This window comes from Phaethon aethereus, assembly GCF_964289735.1.
Source record: "Phaethon aethereus genome assembly, chromosome: 20".
In the NCBI taxonomy this organism is placed as follows: Eukaryota; Metazoa; Chordata; class Aves; order Phaethontiformes; family Phaethontidae; genus Phaethon; species Phaethon aethereus.
Window position 1 is genome coordinate 10,585,869 of NC_138596.1, and position 24,276 is coordinate 10,610,144.

The 24,276-nt window shown below is 51.8% G+C and overlaps 1 protein-coding gene across 1 annotated transcript in view; it reads left to right on the top strand.

Annotated features, from left to right (window-relative positions):
• Positions 1-21,248, top strand: part of DAB2IP (DAB2 interacting protein) — a gene marked incomplete at both ends in the record, with an annotated part of 204,802 nt that extends 183,554 nt beyond the window's left edge. Inside the window, 9 exons of the mRNA XM_082009096.1 lie at positions 1,840-1,984; positions 6,222-6,458; positions 8,025-8,226; positions 8,858-9,036; positions 10,648-11,521; positions 14,378-14,530; positions 18,138-18,331; positions 19,352-19,439; positions 21,081-21,248. Coding sequence (XP_081865222.1) covers positions 1,840-1,984; positions 6,222-6,458; positions 8,025-8,226; positions 8,858-9,036; positions 10,648-11,521; positions 14,378-14,530; positions 18,138-18,331; positions 19,352-19,439; positions 21,081-21,248 — 2,240 coding nt within the window. The remainder of the gene's footprint in view (positions 1-1,839; positions 1,985-6,221; positions 6,459-8,024; positions 8,227-8,857; positions 9,037-10,647; positions 11,522-14,377; positions 14,531-18,137; positions 18,332-19,351; positions 19,440-21,080) is intronic.
• Positions 21,249-24,276: the final 3,028 nt, after the last annotated feature.

Genomic DNA, 24,276 nt, shown 5'->3' on the forward strand with positions numbered 1-24,276 from the left:
TTTGTTTTTTAAGTGCTGGCTATGTTTATGGCTCCAAAAATATTTCTCTTGATGCAAATGAAAATAATTAGAGCTTCTGCTTCTGGGCAGGTCAGGAAGGAATTGCTGTGTTGCTGTGTGCAGCCAGCACAGCACGAGGATGGGAAGAGGCTGCCTTTGAAGCGTTACGTCTGAACCTCAGCCGAAGGCGGCTAGGTTGGATCCACATCCTAGCAGTAGGATGAGCAGAGTTTCTATTGAGCTGTTAATTTTTCAGTATGTTGGGTTCCTACTAGTGGATTTGTGTAATTTTAGCAAGGAGCAAAGAAGCATAAATACTTTATTAAGATAATAATAATAATAATGACAAAGTTGAGGAAGGGGAGATCATTGAGCAAATTCAGTCAAACCAACAGATAGCCCACAGGAATAAGAAAAGGAATATTATTTATTTATGCCTTGTAATGCTTTCTGGTTGAAGGCAAGTCTGTAAGTAGATTACCTTATAAAATTTCTAAAAAGCTAGGAGATTAATGAAAGCGGAGAATTTTGAAATATTCCCCTTTCAGAGCTCAGTGCAAACGCTGCCAAGCCAGCTCCATCTAGTACAGGAAGAGCCTGCGGTTCTTGCTTGCTGTTCGGGGCGCTGGTTCTGTGCAGACCTTTTATCAGTGAAATGATTCATCTGTGTGTCACAAGGTAACACAATATAGCGTAGCGCTTTCCTTTAAACCATGAAGCACAAGCAAGTAACAGGGCCACATAATAACAGCAGGCATCACCTGCAGGCGAGCAGAGAAGCTCCAGAGCTCCCTGGCAGAGCTGAAAATACATTGGAGAGGCTCTCCAGTATGTAATTAAAATCTGTTTTGGCAATAGGGGAGGAACGCAGACTAGAGTGGGCAAACAACAGGAGGATGGGAAAATCCAAGATGGTCAGGAATTAGGAGATGAGCAAACCAACTGGAATTAGAAGAAAACCAAAGCAAACCTTTCTCCCAGAATGTCACCCAGCCCTGCGGGTTCCTAGCTAAACGCTGCCTCTTAATGCCCGTTACCCCACCCTGGTCTCACCAGCCGCTGCTGTGCGCTGACTGGGACGGACGACTGCCATTGCCCCCAGCTGCACCCCTGTCGAAGCGGTGGGAAGCGCCCTCGGCCCGGGCGGCAGGGGTCTGTGCCCGGGTACCCCGGGGCGAAAGGTGGCATGAAGGCGAGGAGCTGGCAGAGCAGGCACACAGCGCGAGCGTCCGCAAGGGTGAGGAGCAGGCAGGCAGCAAGCAGAAGTGCAGGGAAACTCAGAGCAATACTATAATTTAATTTTGTGTGATGTTCAGCTCAGAATAAACCAAGTCAATGGTTTCTTTCTTTTACCCATTTCTCCTGTGAATCTCACTGGCTCGTCAGCGCCAGGGCACAGTCTGCAGTAGCAGGCCATCCTACAAATAATTGCAGAACTTGCCAGCATACTTCCTACTGGATTAGCCCGAGGGAGCGTCTCTGGAACTGGTGTAAAGGGGGGTCGGGGCAGGCTGGGGAAGTGGCTGTTCTGGCAGCAGAGTTCTGATGCAGTAGCCCACAGCCGCAGAGTCCGGGTGCCTTTCTGCAGGGTGTGCTGTGTTGTTTTGTGAGCTCCCAATGCGGTGCCGGCTGCTCCTGGGCACGCTCAGAGATCTTGAGAGCTGGCTGGGGCACGGCCTGCCCCCGGAGCCACGGCCGCCTGCTCTCGTACCGGCTTCTGTTCAGCCAGTGTGACGGGGCGTGGGGTAACTGCTCGGGCACTGGGGCTCACCAACAGAATTGCTTGAAGGCTGCGTCTCTCACGTCTCCAAAACCCATCACCGACTGTCTGTTTTACAGGGGAATTTATCAAGGCACTGTATGAATCAGATGAAAATTGTGAGGTGGATCCCAGTAAGTGTTCATCTTCGGACCTTCCTGAACATCAGAGCAACCTGAAAATGTGCTGCGAGCTGGCCTTCTGCAAAATCATCAACTCCTACTGGTCGGTATCCCGCGAGTGTCGCTCCCCCCCGCGTGCCCACAGCTAGCGCAGAGGCGGTACAGCTGCAGGGGACGAGGGTGGCAGCAGTCCGAATTCAGGCTGTTGGTACCTGTCCCTTAGCTGTGCTGACGGGCAGCTTGTCGGAGAGCTTTGGAGGGAGAGCTGCGGGGCCCTGCCCGCGTCCTGCAGCGCGTAAGGCAGTCCTGGTGGTCCAGGAGCAAAGGGGAGGATGGCCAGGGGTGAGACAGCAGCTCCCGCTCAGCCAGAGTTTGGAGGTTCCGCTCTGGGGGTGCAGCAGCCTCACCGATTCCCCGTCACGCTTGTTTTCGGTGGGTGCTGAAGGGTTACTGGCGCACAGGCACGGGGCTGGGCCAGTGGAGTCAAGGAACACGAATTGCCTTTGCCAGTGCGACCAATTCAGAGAGGGACTTGATGCCAACTGTATGTGAAAGTCTGGGGTAGAGGGCAGGAATGCGTGTCCTGGGTCTCCTACCCATGCAGCGATTCAGTCTGGAGGAGGCTGACGGCTCTGCCTGCCTCCCCAGCGCATCAGGTGAAGTTTTGAAATCCTCTCTGCAGCAGGCACGGTCTGTGGCTCTCCTCCTGCCTGCGGGGAAGCTGCACCAGCACAGGGAGCTTTTGTTTAGGCAGATGTTCTCTTGTTGCAGAGTGCTGGAGCCCGGAGGATGCTGCTGTTGATCCTGGGTTGCTGTTTGGCTCAGCATCCTGCATTCCTCTGGGTTAACCCCTCTCTCTCCTCGCCCCGGGGTGCTTGCTGAGGCGGAGATGGGGAGCCCATTGCCTCCTTGGCCCAAGGCCTGGTATGCACTTTGAGGCATTTCCTAGTTGGTGGTTGTCAGGGTAAAGGTTCTTGCAACTAGTTGGGACAGGCCCGAATATGCAAAACTGACTGGAGTGAGGTAGTTGTACCTTCTTGTGGTGGTGGCCATCAGGCATGGCCGTGCCCACGGTGTTACCTGCTGCTCAGCCCTGGGGACAGGCAGCCAGGAGTCCTTGGGTCTGTTTCAGATGCTGCCTGCAAAGATGACCTGAAAGGGGGAAGAAAAGGGCTTGTGACTCTCTTTACCTGGAGAAATAAAAATATTTTCTTTCTGCTTCTTTCTAACATACCCAGAGACTTTTGTCCTTATCATATGAGAGAATGATCATTTTTGTCTTCCTGATGGATTTGCAGTCTTCCTGCTTAAAAGTCTGGGCTTAGTTTTTATTAATGTATTTAGTAGCAACAGTGTTGTTGCAAAACATCAACCAAGGATAATATTGGAGGAAGGAAGTCTTTGATAATAAGGATTTCTCATTTTCTCTCCGATCCCAGCTGCTGTGTTGAGCTCTGAAAACTCATTATATGTAATCTCCCAGGATACTGAGTGTGACCTCCTGAAAGCCCAGGAAGGGAATTGCTTTTCCTGGTACTGCTCAGGGAGGGAACAAGCAGCAAGAAGCTCACTCAGACTTCCCTTATCTACCACAAATAAGCAAAAGGCAGATTTCTTTACAGGTGTCCTGTACCTTATCCTGGGGCAATTAACAACTCTCTGACTCAGGAAGGGCATTTACCTGCTCTCCCAGGAGGGATTCTCTGCTTTTAGTCACCAGTGGATTATAACTGTTTGAATTAATGTCGTCCTAAAAATACCCAAAGCAGCACTAAAAGGTCACTCTAAAAATTGGCTTGAAAAGTGACCTAAGGAAAGTCAGGAATGCACGGGAAGTTTGTTCCTCCAGTCCTGCCTTTCCAAGGAAGGCTGGAGCAGCTGAGCTGCAGCTCTGAGTGGTTCTCCCTCGCTCCTTTGTGCTCAGCGGTTCTTGAGGATTAATTGGGCTGATGAGTGTTCGGGATTGGCCAAGGTATCCTGACAGCTAACGATCTTGCTTTAAATAGAGTGCCAGAGTGTGCATGCTCATCTGCCGGAGAGAATCAGAGAGAGGAAAGAGGTTTACAATAACTGAAAATTGTTATAATTATGACATAATTTGGACATCTGGAAAGTTTCAGTGTAAGCAGAATTTCAGCATGTGGAAGCTCGTTACTGGAAAGTTGGGTAATGAATTACAGGCCCGTTTGTCACATAAAGCCAGCTAACTGAATTCCATCCACTGTGACACAATTAAACTTTTATGGTCTCCCAGCCCATGATAGTGAACAGTACTCACGAGTTGTGAGTGCATTCATTTTCAAGGGTTTACTTTCCAGTAACTGTACAACCTGTCCTGATCATTCAAGCTTTAAATTGCTTAAAGGATTGTCCTGTTTCTGGGCAAATACCGTGAAGTAAAAGGGCTTTGTCCAATTCTGTGGATCAAGCCAAAGACAGAGGAGAATTTATCCAGCCAAAGATGTTGGCTAATGTTATTTATAAAGCACAGGGTGAAAGCTCATGAATGTGAAAGCACGAAGCCAACGTAGAGCAGAAGCTGAACGTGACGGCAGCATTTGTCGAGCGCTTCATGGAGTGTCGCTGCCCATGTCAGAAGGTCCGAGAGAAACCTGAAAATGTGGAGCGCAGCTACGTGGGCCTCTGCGTGCAGCGGTGCTGGGCTGCCTGGGGTGGGAAGCGCGCGGCGGGGTGCCCACTTGGTTGGCATCAACAGCAGCAGCCCCAGGCGTGGGGCGTGCAGCCGGGCAGCGCGGTCCGCAGCTGGCAGATGAATGCAATGAGGGGTGAGGGCTCTGCCTGCTGAGGGCGCGCGCTGCTGGCGCAGGGAACGGCTGCAGCGCGGGGCCCCGGCCGTTTGGCTGCAGGGTACGTGCCACTGACGGACCACAAACCCCGCAGGTCCTGAACTCTGCAGCTGTGGCGAGGAGCAGTCAGTTGGGCTTGATGAAGCGAGCATCCGTAGCCCGCGGAAGCAGGGCCGGGAGGACAGGGACCGCTGGCAGCAGGAGCACCCTTGCGTTCGCCCGGAGGCCTGGCGGTGCTGCCGCAGGGGCGGCGTGCACGGGCGCGTTCTCTGCTCTGAGTGCTCCTCCGTTTCGGAGCCTCCCACCTGGGTTTTGCTGCTGCTGGACAGTGGATGGTGTCTCCGGCCACGCAACTCCCAAAGTTTTCTCTTCTTCCCGACTCGTGTGAGGTTCAGCCGTAGAGCAGTCAGTCCCAGAGAGGGGGACAGGTCAGCGAGAAGCCAGCTGACATTACTTTGCTTCTCCCAGATAGTCCCTGCAGCAGAACTGGGGAACCATCTTCTGAAATGGCTGTTTGTTAAGGAGATTTATGGCCTAAAATGGAGTCTGACCCCTCTTCAGTCTGCCTTTGTACCATCCAGCTCTGTCGGTAAACAGCTCTGCTTTTGAAACAGAGACAGTGGTTCTGGCCAGGGCAGCCTCCGGGGCACGCGGGGAGCTGCGTACCAGGGACCTGGGGGGCCAAGGGCAGCGCGGTGGGACCCACTGCCAGCCTGCTCCCGTGGGTGGGAGCATCCAGCTGAATAAATAACATGTGCTGGGAACAGGATAAGGTGGGAGCAGGGAGGTGGGGAGGGCCGAGCAGAAACAGGCAGCACGTTCTCTGGTGATAAGGGCTGCTGCAGCGAGCATCTGCTGGCCCCGGGGGAATTCTGGTATCCGGGAAAGCCAGGCTGAGGTCTGTGCAGCTACAAGGCTGGAGTAACTCCAGTGGGGCTCCGCGTTTGTACTAGTCGCAGTGGGATTTGATCCAGGTGCTTGAACAGTATTACAATTTGCGCAGCCCTCCTTCCAAGCACCAGCTGTGCCGGTGACCCCAGTACTGCTGGTGTTTCTGCCGAGGGGGTCCCACGATGCTGTGTTTCTTCAGGGGACACTCCCCACCGTGGCGGCTGAGCTTGCCCCCAGCTTGTAGTGCCTCGTGACACAGCCAGCCGACTTGTGATGAGCTGCTTTGCACAGTTTGTTTCACATCTCTGTCTTCCCAGCTGTCTGGGGTTTTGGCACCCAGTGCACTCAGGAACATTAGTCTCATGAAAGCTGCTTCTCTTACGACTTTACGGAGCGGCTTTGCTTTTTCCGGTGTGGTTTGGGTCTCCTGATGGATACTCCGTGAAAAAAAGGTCAAGAGCCTGTGACTGGTGTACATAGCAGTGCTGCTGTGGATCAACAGGGTGAGAGGGCTCTGCTGTTGTACAGGTCTGGGTGTCGTGGCCCGCGGCTGATACGCGCCATGTTTAGTCACTGCTGAGTGGCAGTTTGAACAGCCTGGCCTTGAACTTGCCATCCCTGCATGTCCTTTTCTTGTTCCAGTGTTTTCCCAAGGGAGCTCAAAGAAGTTTTTGCCTCGTGGAGACAAGAATGTAGCAACCGAGGCCGCCCGGACATCAGTGAGCGACTGATCAGTGCCTCCTTGTTCCTCCGGTTCCTCTGTCCAGCCATCATGTCCCCGTCCCTCTTCAATCTCCTGCAGGAATACCCGGATGACCGCACTGCACGCACTTTGACCCTCATTGCCAAGGTCACCCAGAACCTCGCCAACTTTGCCAAGTAAGCCGGGATGCAGGGGCAGGAGAGGGCAGGTCGGGAGAGGGGGAAGGAAACTCTGGGTGTGTAGGCAGAGCCATGGCTCCAGCGTCAGGAGTCCCACGCTGGCCGCTCCTTTCCTCAATGGAAAGGGCCTGGTTGTTTCCTGTGGACATTTTCCCCTGCGTCTCTCTGGGACCCATTTGCTCACTGTTGGGTCAGGGAGATCATTTAATTTTCCAAAACAGGACGTGTTTTATGAGCAGGAAAACAGGCTGTTTTGACCACACAGACGAACAGGTGGGGTGGCAGCAGGAACGCCCCAGCACAGCCAGGCACTTTGTCCCATGCCGGCGGTGCGGGGCATGGCTGACCTCCCATCAGAGGCACCAGCGGGCCCAGAACCCAGACAGCAGCAATGGTGTGCATAGCTCAGGAGCTGGTCCTTCCCTCCTGTGAGCTCTGGGACCTTCCCTGCTATTAAAATGCAGTTGTCTGAATTGGGAAGGTATGAAAAGAGAACAGGGACACTATCAATTTCTAACTAAGCCCATTGGTTTGATGGAAACAAAGCGAGAGATTTCTGAAAAATTTTTCCACTGGCTGCAGCTCTGAGCTCCTTATCCTGAGCTCTGATAACAAAATGATGAGCTTTCCAAAACATGAATGGACAGTTTCTGTCTAAAGCTTCTTAGATTTGGAAGCTAGCTTAGTACACATGCTCACAGTCAGGAATGCACACAGACGCAGATGGAAGACATACAAGTGTGTTACACCAGACGACAGAAATTCTCTATATTCCTCACCAATCCCTAACTAAAGGGTTTGCAGATTTTCAGCACTTTGCAGGAAAGACTCTTTAACTAAGCTGACATTAGTCAAGCCAAAGCGATCAGGCTGAGCTGTCCTGCAGATGGCACACAGCCGAGCCTCTCCTCACAGAATCGCGGGCATTGGCACAGCACCAACCGCTGCACAGCACCAACCGCTGCTGGTACAGTTGAACCACAAGGCCCTCCCTGTTGTGCTCTAAATAAGACATCTAACTGAGAGCAAAGTCTGGGTGGAGTGCTTGGAGGGCAGAAGGAGGTTGCAGGAAGCCCAAGGAGACAAACGGTCTGGCCCAGGTTTGGCTCTCCGAGGTGATCCTCAATGCCCATGGAAGAGTGGGGACTGTGCAGGATTTCCACCACCATCATTCACTGGGCTTCGGTCAGTTGATGGTGCTTGGTATTACAATTTCCTGATTTCCAGTGACAGGTCCTGTTTCTGGAGACTGTGCCCTGACCCAGCAGTGAGATACGCTCCATTACCAGGAACAGCTTTGTTTCTCTAGCTTTCACCTTCATTTCTACTGCAGAGATCCCATGCTGACGAGGACTTAGCTGGATTAGGCTGGAGTTAATTTTGGTACCATGCCCATGAGGTGTACCAGGTGCCTGCTAGCAGCCCAGGGATCCCAAAGGCTTTGAAGGGTTCAGGTGCCAGAGGAAGGCTCTGACATTCTTACCTGCATATGTACTTACCCGTTCTGTTGACTGCACTTCTGTTTACAGGATTTAGCTGAAATTTGTATTGCTGTCTTGATAGGTTTGGCAGCAAAGAGGAATACATGTCCTTTATGAATCAGTTCCTGGAACATGAGTGGACTAACATGCAGAGATTTCTACTGGAGATTTCCAATCCCGAAACCATCTCAAACACAGCTGGCTTTGAAGGCTACATTGACCTGGGCCGGGAACTGTCCACGTTGCACTCGCTCCTCTGGGAGGTCATTTCTCAGCTGGAGCAGGTATCCGGGGGGATCACAGGGGCAGGCTTTGGGGGAAGTGCAGCTGGCCAGTGCTGGGCATACATACCGCGCCACATGCCTCCCCGTGTCCAGCAGGTACCAGTCCATTAGCTGTATGTGTGCACAGCACAGCTGTTACTAAGCCTTAGCGCTTCCCCAGCCTTTGCACATGCTGCAGAGGTAGCTCATTCTTTACATCCTTCAAGGCGGGTGGGTATAGCTCTTTCCCTCCTCTGCCGTTTATCATTGGGGGGTGAGGATGGAGGAGCAGGTGGGATGAGAAGGCAGAGCTGCTGAACACCATGATTTTGTCTGTCCCAGCAGATTCAAAAGGTTTCTTTTTAATTAAAAGGATTTTTGTCAAGAGACCTGGACCAGGCTTGGCTATAGCTGTCGTCTTCTGTATCTGAACTTTGTTAATATGCTTGCTTCCTCTGCCCTGCAGCAGCAAACGGTTTCTAAAGCCACATGTTCTGGGACATCCAATAGCCTCAGCGGTGGGGGTAAATGATGGAGAAAATGAATGTTGTTAATGTGATTCACTGAAGAGACTGTCCAGCAACTGGCAAAGCCCACAGTTCTCTAGCAAAAACAGAAGATGATGTAGTAATCTGCTCTCTTTTCTGCCCAGGGCACTGCAACAAAACTTGGGCCTCTGCCTCGGATCCTGAGGGATGTGAACTCGGCACTCAGTAACCCGGCCTGCGTGCAGGTCTCGGTCACAGCCGATCACACTGCATCCACGCCTAATGCTGGCAACAGCATCTCTGCGGGACTACAGAAAATGGTGATAGAGAATGACTTATCTGGGTAAGAGCATAAAAGGTGGCCTGGCCACAGACCAGGGAAATACTGAATATTTATCTGCTGCCAAAACCTGAGCGCCTGCAGGGACAGGCAGGGCAGGGTGTAGCGTGGAGTTGCCTGATCCATTGACTAGGCTTTCCAGTCGCAGAGCTGGTACTGGATGTAGTTCAGCTCTGAATCCAGACAGAGCAGTGGCCAGTAGCGCAAGCACATGGCTCCGTCCTGGGTCCTTTGGGAGCCAAAACTGGGGGTGTGGTCTGGGAAATCAAGAACTTGGCGGTTCTGGTCTCAGCTGTTGAAATGTGGCTGCAGAAGCAAAATGTTTATCCTTTGAGGACTGGAGGGCTTGTGTGTGCTAACCTCAAAGTGATGGGTATTGCCATTAAATTCATTAGGTCTCTGAATATGCAAGATTTATAGGATTGGCCTTATCCATCTTTGTAAGACATAGGGTACGTGCTGAATTCATTGAGATCCAAATCTGGATGTTTCTCTAATAGTTGCCAAGTGGTAGAGGCCTACCGATGAATTCCAGTCTACTCTGTCCAGTTTTTATAATACTGGGTGTTTTTAATGATGAGCAGTGATTCACAGACACAGTCACCTAACATACTTTTTTGGCCTGATTATGTAAGGAGTTTCATTCATGGGGAAGATGACTCTGTTGCAGACCTATAATGTTTCTATTTGTGGAAAATGAAATGGAGCCCACACAAATTTAAAGACTGTGCTAGTAAAATAGTTTGTAAGTGGAAACTACATAATATTTAACAGTTTAATTAGGAATGAAAGGCAGCAGTGGTGCTGGACTTGCTCTAATCAGAGCTTTCATCTCTAATGCTTCCCAGCGTGAGGTACAATTATTTAAATCTAATGCTATGGAGGATCTTAGACAATACGCTTTCACCCAAATACTTGCTTACAGTGCACCATCTTTGATCAGTGGTGTATTCACATTAAGCTACTGCAAAGCTCTTTCTTCCTATCCCCAAGAAATCAATATTGCATGAATGTATGTTACAGCAGGAGGAATGGGTGGATAACCTTCAGCTGCTAGGCTTCAGCTCTGCTGTTCTCTGACCCTTGGAGGCCTCGTACGGATCAGGCCCCCGTGGTGTTCCATGCTGTGCAAATATTGGCCAGCGTGCCCTCGGGAGCTCACTGCCCAGGGGACACGAGTGGCGTGGATAGAGCCGGCTGGAAGCAGAAAGGGTGACAAGTGCTGTCAGCGTGATGAGCGGATCCAGCCGGGGGGGCAGAGCCCCGAGAGCGTGTCTGTGATGCCTCCTGCACAGCGCCGCGCTCTCGCCGCGCGTACACACGCCCCTTGCTCACCTGCCCACCCCTGCCTGCTCCTCCAGGCCTGGCCCAGGGCTCCTCTGCACCCCTCCGCCCTCCCCCTCCCCTTGCACTGTCCCTCCCCACAGGCAGACCTGGCAGGGCCAGCCCTGCCTCTGCGCCCCGCAGGGACTGGGTTATGTCCCAGTCCCACACAGCTGCGCCACGCTGATGTCTGCTGAGTGATTTTGTTTTCCTGCTCTGGTGCAGCATTCACAACTCTTCTTTTTTGTTTTGTTTTCCTCTCCTCTTCCTTATGCACTGACCTCCCCGCAGTCTGATAGATTTCACACGGTTACCATCTCCAACCCCTGAAAACAAGGACTTGTTTTTTGTCACAAGGTCTGCTGGGGCCCAGCCCTCGCCTGCCCGAAGCTCCAGTTACTCAGAGGCCAATGAGCCCGACATGCAGATGTCTAATGGCAGCAAGAGTTTGTCCATGGTGGACTTGCAGGACAATCGGCTCTTGGATAGTGGGGCCAGCGCGCCTGGCGCGGCTGACTCCCTCAATGACAGTCAGTCGTCCCTCGGGCAGTTGCAGGGTGTATGGACTGCACGGACTCAGCAGAACAGCGTGACGGGCATGGCCACCGTGCGCCGGGTGGGCCAGACCCCCACCACGCCGAGCGGCGAGAGCGCGCCCGGCCGGCCCCAGCTTCTGGCACCCCTGTCCTTCCAGAACCCTGTCTACCAGATGGCCGCCGGGCTGCCGCTCTCCCCCCGCGGCCTGGGCGACTCCGGCTCCGAGTGCCACAGCTCGCTCAGCTCCCACAGCAACAGCGAGGAGCTGACGGCCAACAAGCACGGCTTCGCCGCCCCCGCTGCCAGCGAGGACTTCACCCGCCGGACGGGAGAGCTGGCCCGCCGGCAGCTCTCGCTGACGGAGAAGGGCGGCCAGCCCACCATGCCACGGCAGAACAGCGCCGGACCGCAGAGGCGGATAGACCAGCCGCCCCCGCCGCCCCCGCCTGTCACCCGGGGCCGGACGCCGCCCTCCTTGCTGAACACGGTTCAGTACCAGCGACCCTCCAGCGGCAGCATGATGTCCTCCTCACCAGACTGGCCTGGCAGCGGGGCCCGCCTCCGGCAGCAGTCCTCTTCCTCCAAGGGCGACAGCCCTGAGATGAAGCAGCGCACGATGCACAAACAGGTGAGTTTGGGGGCTGTACCAGCTCTGGGTGTTGAAGGGGCCAGGCGGGATCAGCCCCTGGACTTGGAGAAGAAATTGGCCGGTGGGGATTGCTGCAGTGGGACGGGACATCAGTGCGGCCCCCCGTTACCACAGCAGTGCCAACCCCGTGGTGGCTTTGCATGTGGGGATGTACCTTGGCTCTTGCACCCAGCTTGGCCTGAGACGGAGGCCCTCCGAGGACGGGGACGCAGATCAGCGTTCGTCCTCTATGTTCCTCCGTTGCGTGACACGTTGGCGTGTGACTGCCGCAAGGGGTAGGTGGCAGAGACATGAGGGCGATGGCGGCCATGCCTCTGTCCTGCGCTACCATCTTGTCACTGCTTTGCCTCTCCATGCCCAGGCTCTCATCCCATGCCATAGTTCAACCCCGCGCCATCTCCCAGACTTGGACCAGGCCCTAATCTTCTCTTGTCACTGAGTCTCCCTGCTGCTATTGCTGTCCCAGCGGAGCCACGGCACTCCTGGACACTCCTGGTTGTTCGCTGTGCGAGACTCTCCTATAAGTGCATCTGGGGAGGTGAGAGCCATAAGGGAGGCGTGTGCTCCCCATCGAGAGCGAAGCTCCCGCTGTGCAGAGCTCTGCAGTGATTCAGGCCCCAGACCACGTGCTGGTCTGCACAGAAATAAATTTTGCTATTTGTGGTGCTAAAATTGAAATCAGTAAGTCATAGACCCAGGGCCCTCTGGTTTTCCTGGCATGGATAAATTGTTTTTCTGGTGTTCATTTATTCATCCTACGTTTCAGAACTAACCTTATTGAAAATCAACAATTAGTAGGGCCTCAGTGCCTAAAGGAAGAGTTTTAAAAGTAATACAGACCCAGAAAACGTGGACAACTGGCAAGAGCTCGCTACATCTCAGCCCAGACACAGTATTAAGGCAGCTTTTCAGCAGTATGGTGTTGAACGAGTGACAGAGTTGGTGTAACTACCTCTCCTTTCTAAGGCAGCCGTGGAGGCCTTTGTCAGTGCTGCCCATTGAAGGCTGTTTGATCAGCCCCATCTGGAGCTGTTCGGTGCATACCGTATTGATCCGCAAGCGCTGACATTAGCAGGCGTGCCATGTAGCAGCATTTGTATAATGTGGATCAATACTCATTAGGTACAGAGGGCACAGAGCTCTGCAAGCAGCAGAAGCCTGTTTGGTAGCAGAGCTTCTTCCAGAAAGACAACATTGAACTCCGGGTGACCTTCGGAAAGCCCTGGCCAAGTTGTGTTTGCAGACCTTTTCCTCCACCCACCCCTGTTGTCCTCTAAGTTCCTTTCAAGACCTGAAGTCCTCAGAATGCCTCTTCTACCCTTAATCTGCACATTTTACTTGTATGTTAGCAGCATCTGTAAACCATCATGAAACTGCTTGCTCGTAGTTGGTGGTATTAAATGCTGTTTGAGAGCAAAGAAATCCCATTTGATGGCCATTTTAGTAGAAGTCCATGAACCTCATTCCTACCAGCCAGAAGTGCTTCCTCTGCTTCTTTTCTTTAAGTTCATGTGCTGAACTGACTTCCAAACTGTCCCAGGCCAGATCAGATGTCCTTTTTTACTTCTTCAGAGAAGGAAGAAAGAGGCAGAAGGACCTGTGCACAGTGGGCTGAGCTCTGTTCATCGACATCCTTCACCAGTGGCCTTTACACTGCTGAAGTGAACCTGGGTGGCCACTGCTCCTCAGAGCCAGAAATTCTGAGCAGCCACCACAGGTGCAGTGCCCGAGCTGGAGATGCAAGAAAAAGCAGAAAGCCACAAGCCACGTGAGGATTTGTAGCAAGTGATGTTCATGAGCCGAGTCTTAAAGACCAGACTGGAAGATGGCATGGGAAAGCCCCCAGCCCCAGTGAGGTGATTAAACCAGTCCCCACTCCATCCGAGTACAGAACCTCTCATTCTACTGCTTGCCGGTGACCAGGTTTCTGTAATGTCCAGAGCTTGGAGCAAAGGAGACAGTCCTCGACATTTCCGACTACTTCACTTGAATTCCCTTAACCAAGATCATCCAGATCCTTTGTGTTCATCCAAGAAACTGTTTACTGCCGTTTATAATGAGCCAGGATGATGGGGAAGTAGCTGGAGATTCACTTCCTCAACTTTGTAATGTGGTTGGAAAATATTTAGGCAATGCCATTTGCAGTCCTTGCCCAGGCTAGGACTGAAAAGCAGCAGCCGTGGCTCTAGCTCCATGTCTGTAGAACAGCACTGCTTCTTGAGCTCCCATAGCTACATGAACAAACCTAGAGAAGAACTACTGTGACGTCGAGCATTTAGACCTCTCCAGCATCCTAAGTGTAGTCTCAGCCAAAAAGAAACCTTTATTTTCCAAGAAAGCACCTGTATGACCAAAAGTAGCATTTCAGTTTGCAGATCTGGTTTTATCTGTACAAGATCTCCACAGTGAGCAAAAAGACGGCTCAGTAAAAGAGGCTGAAGAGTTGAGTGACATCTTCGCTTGTGGCGTGACCACCACGTCAAGTCACTCTGCCTGCCTGCAGCTCGGCGCCTTCTCGGGTCGTGTCCTTCTGAGGTGGCAGGACCTGCTCAGAAACGTGGGCCCATCACGTGCAGCAGGACCCCACTGCAGGGCGCCGCTGTACGGCTGTTCTGGGGGGTGGCACAGGGAGGAATTTGGCCTAAGACAACATGCAGGTGCAGAATAGGAGTTGTTCCTGCCCCCCAGCCCTGACCGCTCTGGTAGCTCAGACTTGTTCGTTGCTGTTGGAGCAGCATGGGAGAGGGCTTGCTTGGAAGGAAATTCTCCTCTCCAGCTTGATGACCATTTCTGTTACAGGTTTTTCTTTTGTTATGGTTGTATGTTTCATTGTAGGCCCCTTCTCCTGTGAACCCCAATGCCCTGGACCGCACTGCTGCTTGGCTTTTGAATATGAACATGCAGTTTTTAGAAGATGAAAGCATTGACCCAGATTCCAAGCACAGGGATAAGCTCAGGAATAAGGACGAGCTCAGCCAAGCAGAAAAGGTAAAGCCTGATTGGATTGAAACAAGTTTCTAAATAGAGAGAGAATTTCCTTGAATGTCGTTCATCTGAACACCCTGGGGACAAGGTGGGCTGTGTGGCACGGTCCTGCCCAGGAGAGAGGGGTGTCAGCTCGCTCTGTGCCTGGCTGCTCAGCCTCACAGAGCACTTCTGGGGAAGGTTTGGGAGGTTTTCACACACTCAGTGACTGGAATTACCCAGGAGCCAGGAGTCAAGTGCTGGTGCTGCTCTGCAACAAACTCTGAAGCCAGCCAGTGCCTGCTGTTTCCCCTATTCCTACTCTCCCCGGCTGCAGGGGGAGAAAGCTTAAAAAGTGAATTAAGCACACCTACAAAAGAGATGAGAGTAAGGTACAGGCAGCCTCATGCCTCACAACGGGGATGTAGAGCAAGAAGCAGCTTCCACATCAAAAGGCTGTAGAGAGACCTAAAAAATAAGTCCAGATTCTGGTCTCAGAGACAGCACTGGGGCCTGGGGTGACTTCAGTGGTGCAATGACTCTGCCCCAAGCTTATGGCTGTGTCACACAGACTAGGGCCTGACCAGTCTGGGGCTCTGTCAGGAAGGCAGTTCAGAGTATTCAGTGGGAGAAGCAGGGAAGAGACAAAGTAGGGGTGATGAAGGATGGTTAGAAATAAGGATCCAGGTATCAAGAGCTGAGAAGATCCCATCTTTGCTTACCGCTGCTTCTGCAAGGTGCTTTCTCAGCAGCCTGGCTCTGCCAGGACCGCTGCAGTTGGGCACAGTTAGCATTTGGGATGTTTCCTCAAAGTGCTTCTCTTCTGTCACACCAGCCATGTGTTACCACCCAGTCCCACAAAACTGCAGACATCCCCCTCCCTGAGCCTCTTTCCTGTTTTTCCAGCACAGACATGGTTCTGTTTTTGTTACGATAGCCTTCCTGTTCTCATTTTGCTGTGCTGTATCATTTTGGGACTGTCACCTGATAAATTCAAGTGAAATGCCAAAGGCAGGTATCGTAGGGACTGGGAAGTACAAGGTGACGGCTCCCAGCTGCCCCAGGAAAAGCACGGCAGAGTTTTGTGAGAGTTCAGCCCATTTCTTAATTTCTTACTAGCTTTCTGCTCCTTGGGTATTCCTCTAAATACACAGACATGTACTGATCAGATAGCAGCTGACACAGGAAAATGTACACGTTTAGCAGACTTTGCAGAGGTACAGAACCTTGAATACCAGCTAAGCAGAGACAGCAGTAGGCAGCAAATCAAAGAGAAGGCGTTCTTGGGCTGGTGCATCAGGCACTGGGTTATTGCTGCATTTGGTCACAGAAAGGCTTTGAAAAGGGTTCAGTGCTCATTCGAGTCTGCGGTGGAGAAGACAGTGTCAAGCTTTGCTGTTGCAGTGGAACTAGAGTGAGGTGAAGCGCCGAAGGACCGCACGCTGAGAAACGTGTGCTGGCCTTCTCCAGCTCCCGCAGGCAGGCAGATGGCCCTCCGGTGTGGACGCTGGGCATGCCAAGCGTTGTCACTAGCTCCTTCCTGGCACCCTTTCCTCTGAAATGGGCTCAGCTTTTACCAGGTGGGCGCTCACAAGGACTGCTCTGTTTCCGTGTCAGCCCAAGGGGCCGCTGCCTGCCGGGACGTGGCAGGCTTGCCCCGCTGTGCGGGGGGGGGCTTGCCAGCATGGGCCCTGCTCAAGGTAGATGATGGTGGGATTACGAACTGTGACAGTATTGCAGCAAACTGGCCCCTGTCCCAAGTTCAGAGGGAGCCCCCACCCCCAGAGCCCCAGTCTCATTCCCATGCGGCACCTTTTGTTACCTGCTGTCACATCGGTCGCTGACATTAAAGATCGCCATTAGCAGAATCTCTCCCCATTCCTGTAAAACGTGAATGGTAACTGAGAATGAGACAAGTGTTCTAGAGACAGGAGCGACTCCTTCGGTCTCTGAGGCCTCTCCTCCTATCATTTGAGCTCACTTACGCTGCTGCTATTTTAAGGCTAGGGTAGGTATATAATATTTCCTGTTCAACTCCCTTCTGTCTGACTTTACTGTTCCTGTGTAACTGTATGGGCGCTTGTGTTCCCTCATTGCTGCAGGTTACATGTGCAAACTGTGTTTCCGTGCTGCAGTAAAAGCTTTGCTAAAGGAAAAAGAGAGTGATCTGTTGTGGCAGTCCCTGCCCAGGCAGAAGGAGCTCAGAGGTCCTGCCCATCTGCCCGCCATGGCTCAAATGCTTTGGCAATTCAGGAAGACCATCAGCATCATAAATTTTCAATCCTCAGGAGTCATTATAGTTACTTCTGCTGTCAGCCAGTCAGTTAGTGGAGTGATATTAGGAAAGCAACATGGATTTATATGAGCTGGGGGTCCCTCTGACCGGTACACGGGGACTGGCTGTGTTCCCCTCTCACAAAGAGCTGATCTGCTGGTCAGACTCCCCAGCAGGACTCTCAAAACTGGGGCACAGCCAAGTCCATCATTTGAGTGCTTACACAGGTGGCGATGGCCAAAGCGAAGGCCGTATTTCCAGCTAGCCAAGTCAAGGCACAATTAAGCACATCTCAGTTCACGAATAACACTTGTGGCTTTGTAACAGACTTCATGACTCAGATTGAAGTCTTTTTCCCATATCTGATGCTTTAAAAGCAGCTTGTCAAATTAGCAGCTGCATGTTAATTATTCTAGGGTTATTCCAGTTGAGATTTTTTTTTTGAGACCATTTCCAAAGATAATTTTTTGAAATTAAAGCATTGGGGGTTTTTTGTACAGATACACACTGGATTTTCCTTTAGCAAAGCAAATTGTACTGAATGCTGTGCTTCTGCAATAGCTGAACCCAGTTTTACTGAGTTAGAAAGCTCTTCATTTTTTTGATTGCTTGATGTGATTCTTCTGCTGCCGATTTTTAGCTTCATCTGAATGAACAGTACAGCTGTGGGGTCTTGGCTTCATGCAGCAGCTCTTCTCGGATTGAACCCTGGGCGGACAACCGATTGTGGTGTTTAAAACGCTGGGCCCCAACAGGCAGTAGTGCCCCGCACACGCCAGCGAGCTGCACTCGCCTTGGTGAAGGGTGACCGCGTCGTGCCGAGGCGGCCGCAGCCAGCGTCTGCCACTGCTGGCGAGCCTGCAGCCTGGCGGGAGGCAGGCAGCACTAAGGGCTCCTGCTTGGCTTCCAGCAGCTCCAAACCACCCCTGTTATTGTTGTAGACTGAAGAGCTCAGGTGTAAACCCAAAATCCCACTAGTGCAGCTTCTCCTGCCTGTGTTAGCCCTGCGCTGTTAGTGCGAGGAAGGTGCCAGATGTGTTTGCCATTCGCTCGCTCTAACCTGCATTCCCCATGTGAAATGCCAGACTCTGCTAACAACCCATTCTCTGAACCTGCCAGTGACCTGCCTGCCCAGTGGAACGCAGCATCGCTCCTAGCGCAGTGTGGAGAAGACTGAAGAGGAGGTGTCGGCAAGCGGGGTTATCTATCTGATACGGGTTTGCAGCTAGTCTAATGCAAGGAGAGGGGCGTAACTGGGTAATGGGGAAACCCTGGCAAGGGCAAAGCCCTACTAGGTAACATGCCACATGTGTTTTCTCCTCCTGTGTCTGTCCTTGCGTGCTGTAGTACCAGCAGGACCTAGTGGTGCTGCAGGACAAACTTCGCATCTCCAACAAGAAGCTGGAGGAGTATGAGACTCGCTTCAAGTGCCAGGAGGAGACAACGCAGAAGCTGATGCTGGAGTACCAGGCCAGGCTGGAGGAGAGCGAGGAGCGGCTCCGGAGACAGCAGGAGGATAAGGAGATCCAGATGAAGGGCATCATCAGCAGGTACAGGGGAGGTGGGAGTGCTGGAGGTGACAGTAATGCAAGCAGCCTGGCTGGCGTTAGAGCTGACCCCTGCTCAGGAGAATCAGGTTTCTTTGGAGGTGCAGGCAGGTTTCCCATGTGAATTTTCCTGCATTTATTCACTTTCTGCCCTTCTGGGTTACAGCCCTTGGAGGGGATTTCAAGCCCTGACTCTTTGGATCCCCCAGGAGTGTTACCTGGGACAAGGAAAACCCCGACATTTTCCTGACTCACAAAGGCAAAACTTGGGGAGGGGAGAGCTGGCAGCCCACCCCAGTTCTTGGAGAGTCTTGCAGGCTTGCTCTTCTATTCATAAGCAATAGATGTAATGATCAAAATGATCTTTTCCTGATGTTTAGTTAAGGATCTCATCACCATCCTATTACTCCTAGCTATAAATCCCTTTCTCCTACCCAGTGTGATGTGGTGTTTACGTTTGTCCAGGGCACAGACACTTCCAGTGCAGCTAACTTCACCTTTACCTGAGCCAAGCCAACTTAGTGCTTTCAGTCAGCCCTCATGAATGGGTCAGCCTTCACTGTTCTGTATCGCTTAAGCTTTGGAACAGTCTGCTGTGGAGGTCTGTAGAGAAGAGAGAGAGCCAGAAGAAAGACTGGTTCTAAACTATTGGTTTGTGTGTAAGAAGAGGTAGTGCCAACGACTGTGCATCTCCTTTGTGCTTGAATGTACAACTGCGGGTCCTGGGAGCGTCTCAGCGTGTGCCTCAGCATCACAATTTCAGATGAGATGGTTTGACTTGGTATGGATGATGGGGGCTGCTGTGTGAGGCCAGTTCCATCTCTAGACTAGCTTCTCTGGTATTTCACATCTCTTCCTGTGTGCTTTAGAGATGTACGTCACCCCTTTGCTTCCTTGGTGTCAAGGACTAAATGAGGACATGATCTGTGTCATTCATTCTGATTTAGACATGTATAAGACTAATATCTGGGCTTAGCAGAGCCCAACAAATATAATTTTTTTTCTTGTCTGTTTGGCCACCAGACTGATGTCAGTTGAAGAGGAGTTAAAGAAGGACCATGCAGAAATGCAGGCTGCTGTGGATTCCAAGCAGAAGATCATTGATGCACAGGTAAGTCCCCAACACCAAGGGCAGTATCACTTTTTGGGGTGAATCTGCCACCGTGCAGCCTCCCTGCCATGCAGCAGTGCCAGCTTAGGCACGGCGAGACCGCGCATGGGTGAGTCAGCACCAAGCTGCAGTCAGACAGAGCACGTCACTTCATCAGGATGCGATTTATTGTCCCAGCATTCGCATTCATACAGCTGTTTCCAGCCTTGGAGCCTGGCAGGCGACACAGAGGATGTGGGGGGTGGCAGTTTGTGGAAGGATCATGCCCACAATTCAGTCAGCTTGTGGAAGGATCATAACCTCGTTGGCTCAGTCTGAGGTCCCTGGAGCTTTGCGTGGTGCTTCATGTTCCAGTAATGCTTGCAGGACCTGGATATAAAGAACACACAGCCCGGCCAGAGCAAAGCCAACATGTTTTTTTCAGCCTTTGGGTTGTGGCTTGCAGGATTGGGAAGCTCGGTTATGGCTATAGATTACAACGGCAGAAGGAGCATCAGATGATGGGTGTAAAACGCTATGCTTGGAAAAGAGAATCTGAAAATACAGTCCATGATCTTTTAATTTGTCTAGGCAGAGATCAGCATCTTCTCAGCAGCTGCGCCTTCCTACAGGTTGTGGCTAGGTGATAGGATATTCTAGGCTTACTCTTAACAACCCTATTAATCACTTGTGAGTCACTACTCATGACTAATTTACTGTATAGCTAATTAAAAAGGAGATGAGACAGTAGTAACTTTGTAAAAAGAATCACCGCTTTTCTGTCAAGTAATTTGTTCAAAGCTAGTAAATCACCGTGTTCCCTTCGGCACTCCGGCAAAGCCTGGCAGGTACAGGGCTGTCCGTAAGGCGCGAGCGGTGCGGATCGCAGCCTGCCAGCAGCTCTCGACAGGCTGTCCTGTCTCTGCCATCTTGTGTGTCACGTGTGAGGCTCCTGCCATGAGCCACTCTACAGTCTTCTCTTTTTGTCATCTCAGGCTGTACAACAGTGTTCGACACGTTCATACGTGGACCTTCAAAGTTACACACAGGCAAAGTACTGTGCCCCTCTGCGTTGGTTCTGTTCCCTCCCGCTAATGGCGGACGGAGAAGGATGAGGACTTGTTCAGTGTCGCGGAGAGCAGGAGTGGCAGCAGCAGGCTGCAGCTCTTGCTCCCGTTCTTACGATACTGTAATTGGTGAGAGGTGCCATCAAAGCCATCCTGGGAAGGCACAAGTCATTTAAGCTATTAATTTACACTAACAAATCAATTAAACACTGACATCCTAACTGTCTTGGGAGGGCACCGGGTTTTCGAAGAGGAATCTTACCGTCTTTGTAACAGCTGCAGTTAGAGCGAAGAGTACAATGAATTTCTGTATAACTGAAGAATTGGAGAAACTACGTTATCTCCATTTTGTTCAGGATGCTACAATTAAATTTAGCTCCCATTCCACAGGCAAGGTACATTTGTGGCCCTGCTAATAGCAGCGGATTTAAAAAAATGCTGCGTAGCACTTAACCCCACACCTAAGAACGCCAAAGAGAAAGGGCCTGGTCCAAGAGGCCTCTGGCTGCTGTCTCAGGAGAAGCCCTGGCATCGCAGCGGGACAGGTCTCCATTGCCCTTCCACTGACTGTTCCCCTCTGCCCGTTCGTTTGCAGGAGAAACGCATTGCTTCACTGGATGCTGCCAACGCACGGTTAATGAGTGCCCTTACTCAGCTGAAAGAGAGGTACAGCATGCAGACACGTAATGGGATCTCCCCCACAAACCCAACTAAATTGCAGATTACAGAGAATGGAGAATTCAGAAACAGCAGTAATTGTTAACCCGCGGAGGGTGCTGCCGCAGCAGAGGAGGCCTGGCCAGAGAGACCGTGCAGCAGCAGGTGTGAGCCGCGGCTTCCAGGAACGGCTGCTCTCTCCCCCCGAGAAACCAGCGCCTTACTGCGGGACGGCGCGCTTGACTGAGCCTTTGTGGGAGATGCTAATGCCAACACATTGAGGGGACGGAAAGATCGAGTGTGAGATGAGTGGCATAAGGAAATAACATATATTTGAGAATCACTGTCACTGTTGGATTTAAATCAGTGTTTAATGTTTAAACAAAAGTAACCTTTTCCTTCTAAACTGCCCAAAGGATATGCCTCACCCGCCCCAGCAAGGAATAACATCCTTGTGATCGCAGTAAGCGAAATAAAGGGAGCTGGGCAGAGCCTGCAGCAGGCAGCGGCCCAGTGAGTCCAGTTAAAGTGTGCTGCTGGATGTAGCCATACGAGGGACGGCAGCAAGGCTTGGCCCGCTCCTCCTGTGACTTCCCCTGGAGCACAGCCCTCTCCCAAAGCAAGCCCTGAGCCGAGCCCAGCCGTCTCTCCCTCTGTGGCACTTGTGAGGCCACTGACTTTCACAGCGGGTGACTGTCCGCAGGCTGTTTATGCAGCTAATTAGCATTTAATTAACTCTGCCCGTGTAGGGGGCACAGTCCAGGGTGCCAAAGGGCAGGGTGCACTCTGTGCGACGTGGTAGCCAAAGGGGTGCTGCCTGGGGAACCGCGATGGCAGGGTAGTGGAGGAGGGCGTGACTGGGGCTCCCGGGGGTCCCTGGGCAGCCCAGGGGAGCAGAGCAAGCCCGAGGCTGTGGCACGCAAGTGGAGGGAGCAGCTGGCACCCGGTGAATGGCGACTCGATTCCTCTCTCCAGCTTCTGCTCTCTCATAAGTACTGGGGAAGAGTCTTTGCAGGCAATAGCCCCAGGGCCCTGTCCCCACACGCACACACTTCTAGCCACAGAATAAAGTGAATGTTGCCTGAGCTTGGTCCCCAAGCTGTGAACGAGGTGCAGGGGCTGGATTTCCTGGTGCCCGTTGTGGTAGAGGGGGAGTGAGGGGCTGCGTGAAATGGCCAGCTTCGTGTTTGACAAAGGGTTCCTTATGGGGATGTAATGCTCTGTGCAGAGATTTTTACTATTTCTGGGGAGAAAAACAAACAAAGAAACAAGAAAAAGCCCTGAAGAACCATGAAGATCGGTAATTGTATTTCTTTTCTTTCACAGTATGCATTAGAAAAAAAAAGATCCCATTTTCTGGAATACTGTCCTCTTTAAATTGGGAATGAGCACTGCATGGAAATTAACCGGCTCGAAGAATGTAAAACATGGTCATAAGGGAGTAACCACCAAGAACAGCAGCCACCACCGAAAGCCCCCTTGTCAGGAGCACTGTGCAGGCATAAGCCAGGATTAGACTTTCCGAACTGCTGAAACACGCAGATTCGTTGTGCTCAGCGGAGGGGTCACCTCCTTAACGGGGGATTGTGCCGCTGACCTGCCGCCACGGTGTGTTTGTTGGTTTGTGTTTTTTTTAAGTTAGTACTTCATGACTCCCACTCTCAGAGCAGGTCACTCGTGCCAAGAGCCAGAGAGCTTTCTCTGAGATACGGATGACAGTGTACAGTGTACAGGACATCTGCCTATTCCTCCCACTAAAGTTTAACACACTGCTCAACGCCTGTCCTAGCTCCTCCTGCCATGCGTAACTGTACAGTCAAAGGGACTAGGATGTTCACTGAGCTCCGCGCAGCTTAGGTACCGCCTCCGGCCTCACACTGCCTAGGCTGCCTGAGCAGGACACTTTGCCAGTAAGCTCTGCATTGCCATGCGGCCCCACAGCCGTAAGGCTCGCTAACAGCATTCTTCCACATGTGATTGTTTTCAAAATTAAAAGATGCTTTTTTTTCCTAAACATTTTTCTGTTCCCTGGAAGCCCTGGGCCAAGCCCGGTGCGGCTTGGTCCCTGGAGGAGCAACCGTGTTGCGCTGAGGTCTCCACACCCGCCAACGCCTGCAGAGTGGTGCAGTTGCACAGCAGACCCCAAACGGAGCTCCTCAGAGAAAAGTAATAACTAAGTATTTATGACAAGTACAGTCACCTTTGAATTTTGGAGACTAGCACAGATGGCTTTGAAGAACCTCACAAAACTGACAAGGTTACAACTGGAGAAAGACCCAGACAGGTTAGGAATATACAGGGTACTGTGAACCGTTGGGTACGTACACTCACATCTGCCACTGTCTCAGAGTCAAACCCATGATAAGAACCCTGCAGAAAGACTATTTTAAACCTATGTTGCCCTGAGACGTATTTTTAGAGCTGATTGTTTTTCAATTCCAAAATGTTTGTGTTGCGAGAGACGGAAGTTTTTCAAGAGAGAAGTAACATAGAGGAATGGAAACGCTAGCAGGGCGCGGGGGCGGGCGCCCCACCAGCAACATGTTTCCATTCATACATGGAAGTAATTTTGGGATGCAGTCAGTGCTCTCCGTAAGAGCTGGAAAAAAGAAACGCCCACAAAACCATTGTTTAGTACTGACGCTAAGCACAGTACATCTTAATCTTCTCCTCAACCACAAGCCAAGGCACTGCTCCCCCCCACCCCGATCTGTCAGAAACTCCTGGTTAACCTCAAACTTGCAAATTGCCGAACATACATTGTTCTGCCGAAATAGCAGGAACGCTTAAACGCTTCCACAGCGAGTTACTAAAATCTTAGACGTTCCAGTGCCAACACCTTCTGGAGTTGTTGCTTAGTTTCCTGAGCCAGTACGAAAAGAAATTCCAAGCAGGACGAAGTCTCGTTACAGTAGAGATTCCTCCCACCCCCCCTTCTATTCCCGTCTCCTTCCCCTGCAACTGTCAACAACTGGACCTAAACGTGACCCTCCCCTGCGAAGGTTTGGGGGTAGGTTTTGAGATCCAGGCTCAGTTCAGTTCTGTTACTTCGGTTTGTGTTTCTGTTATTTATAAACTGTACGTTTATATACGTGTGTGCGCAGGCGTGCGTGAGCGAGCCAGCGCGAGCGTGC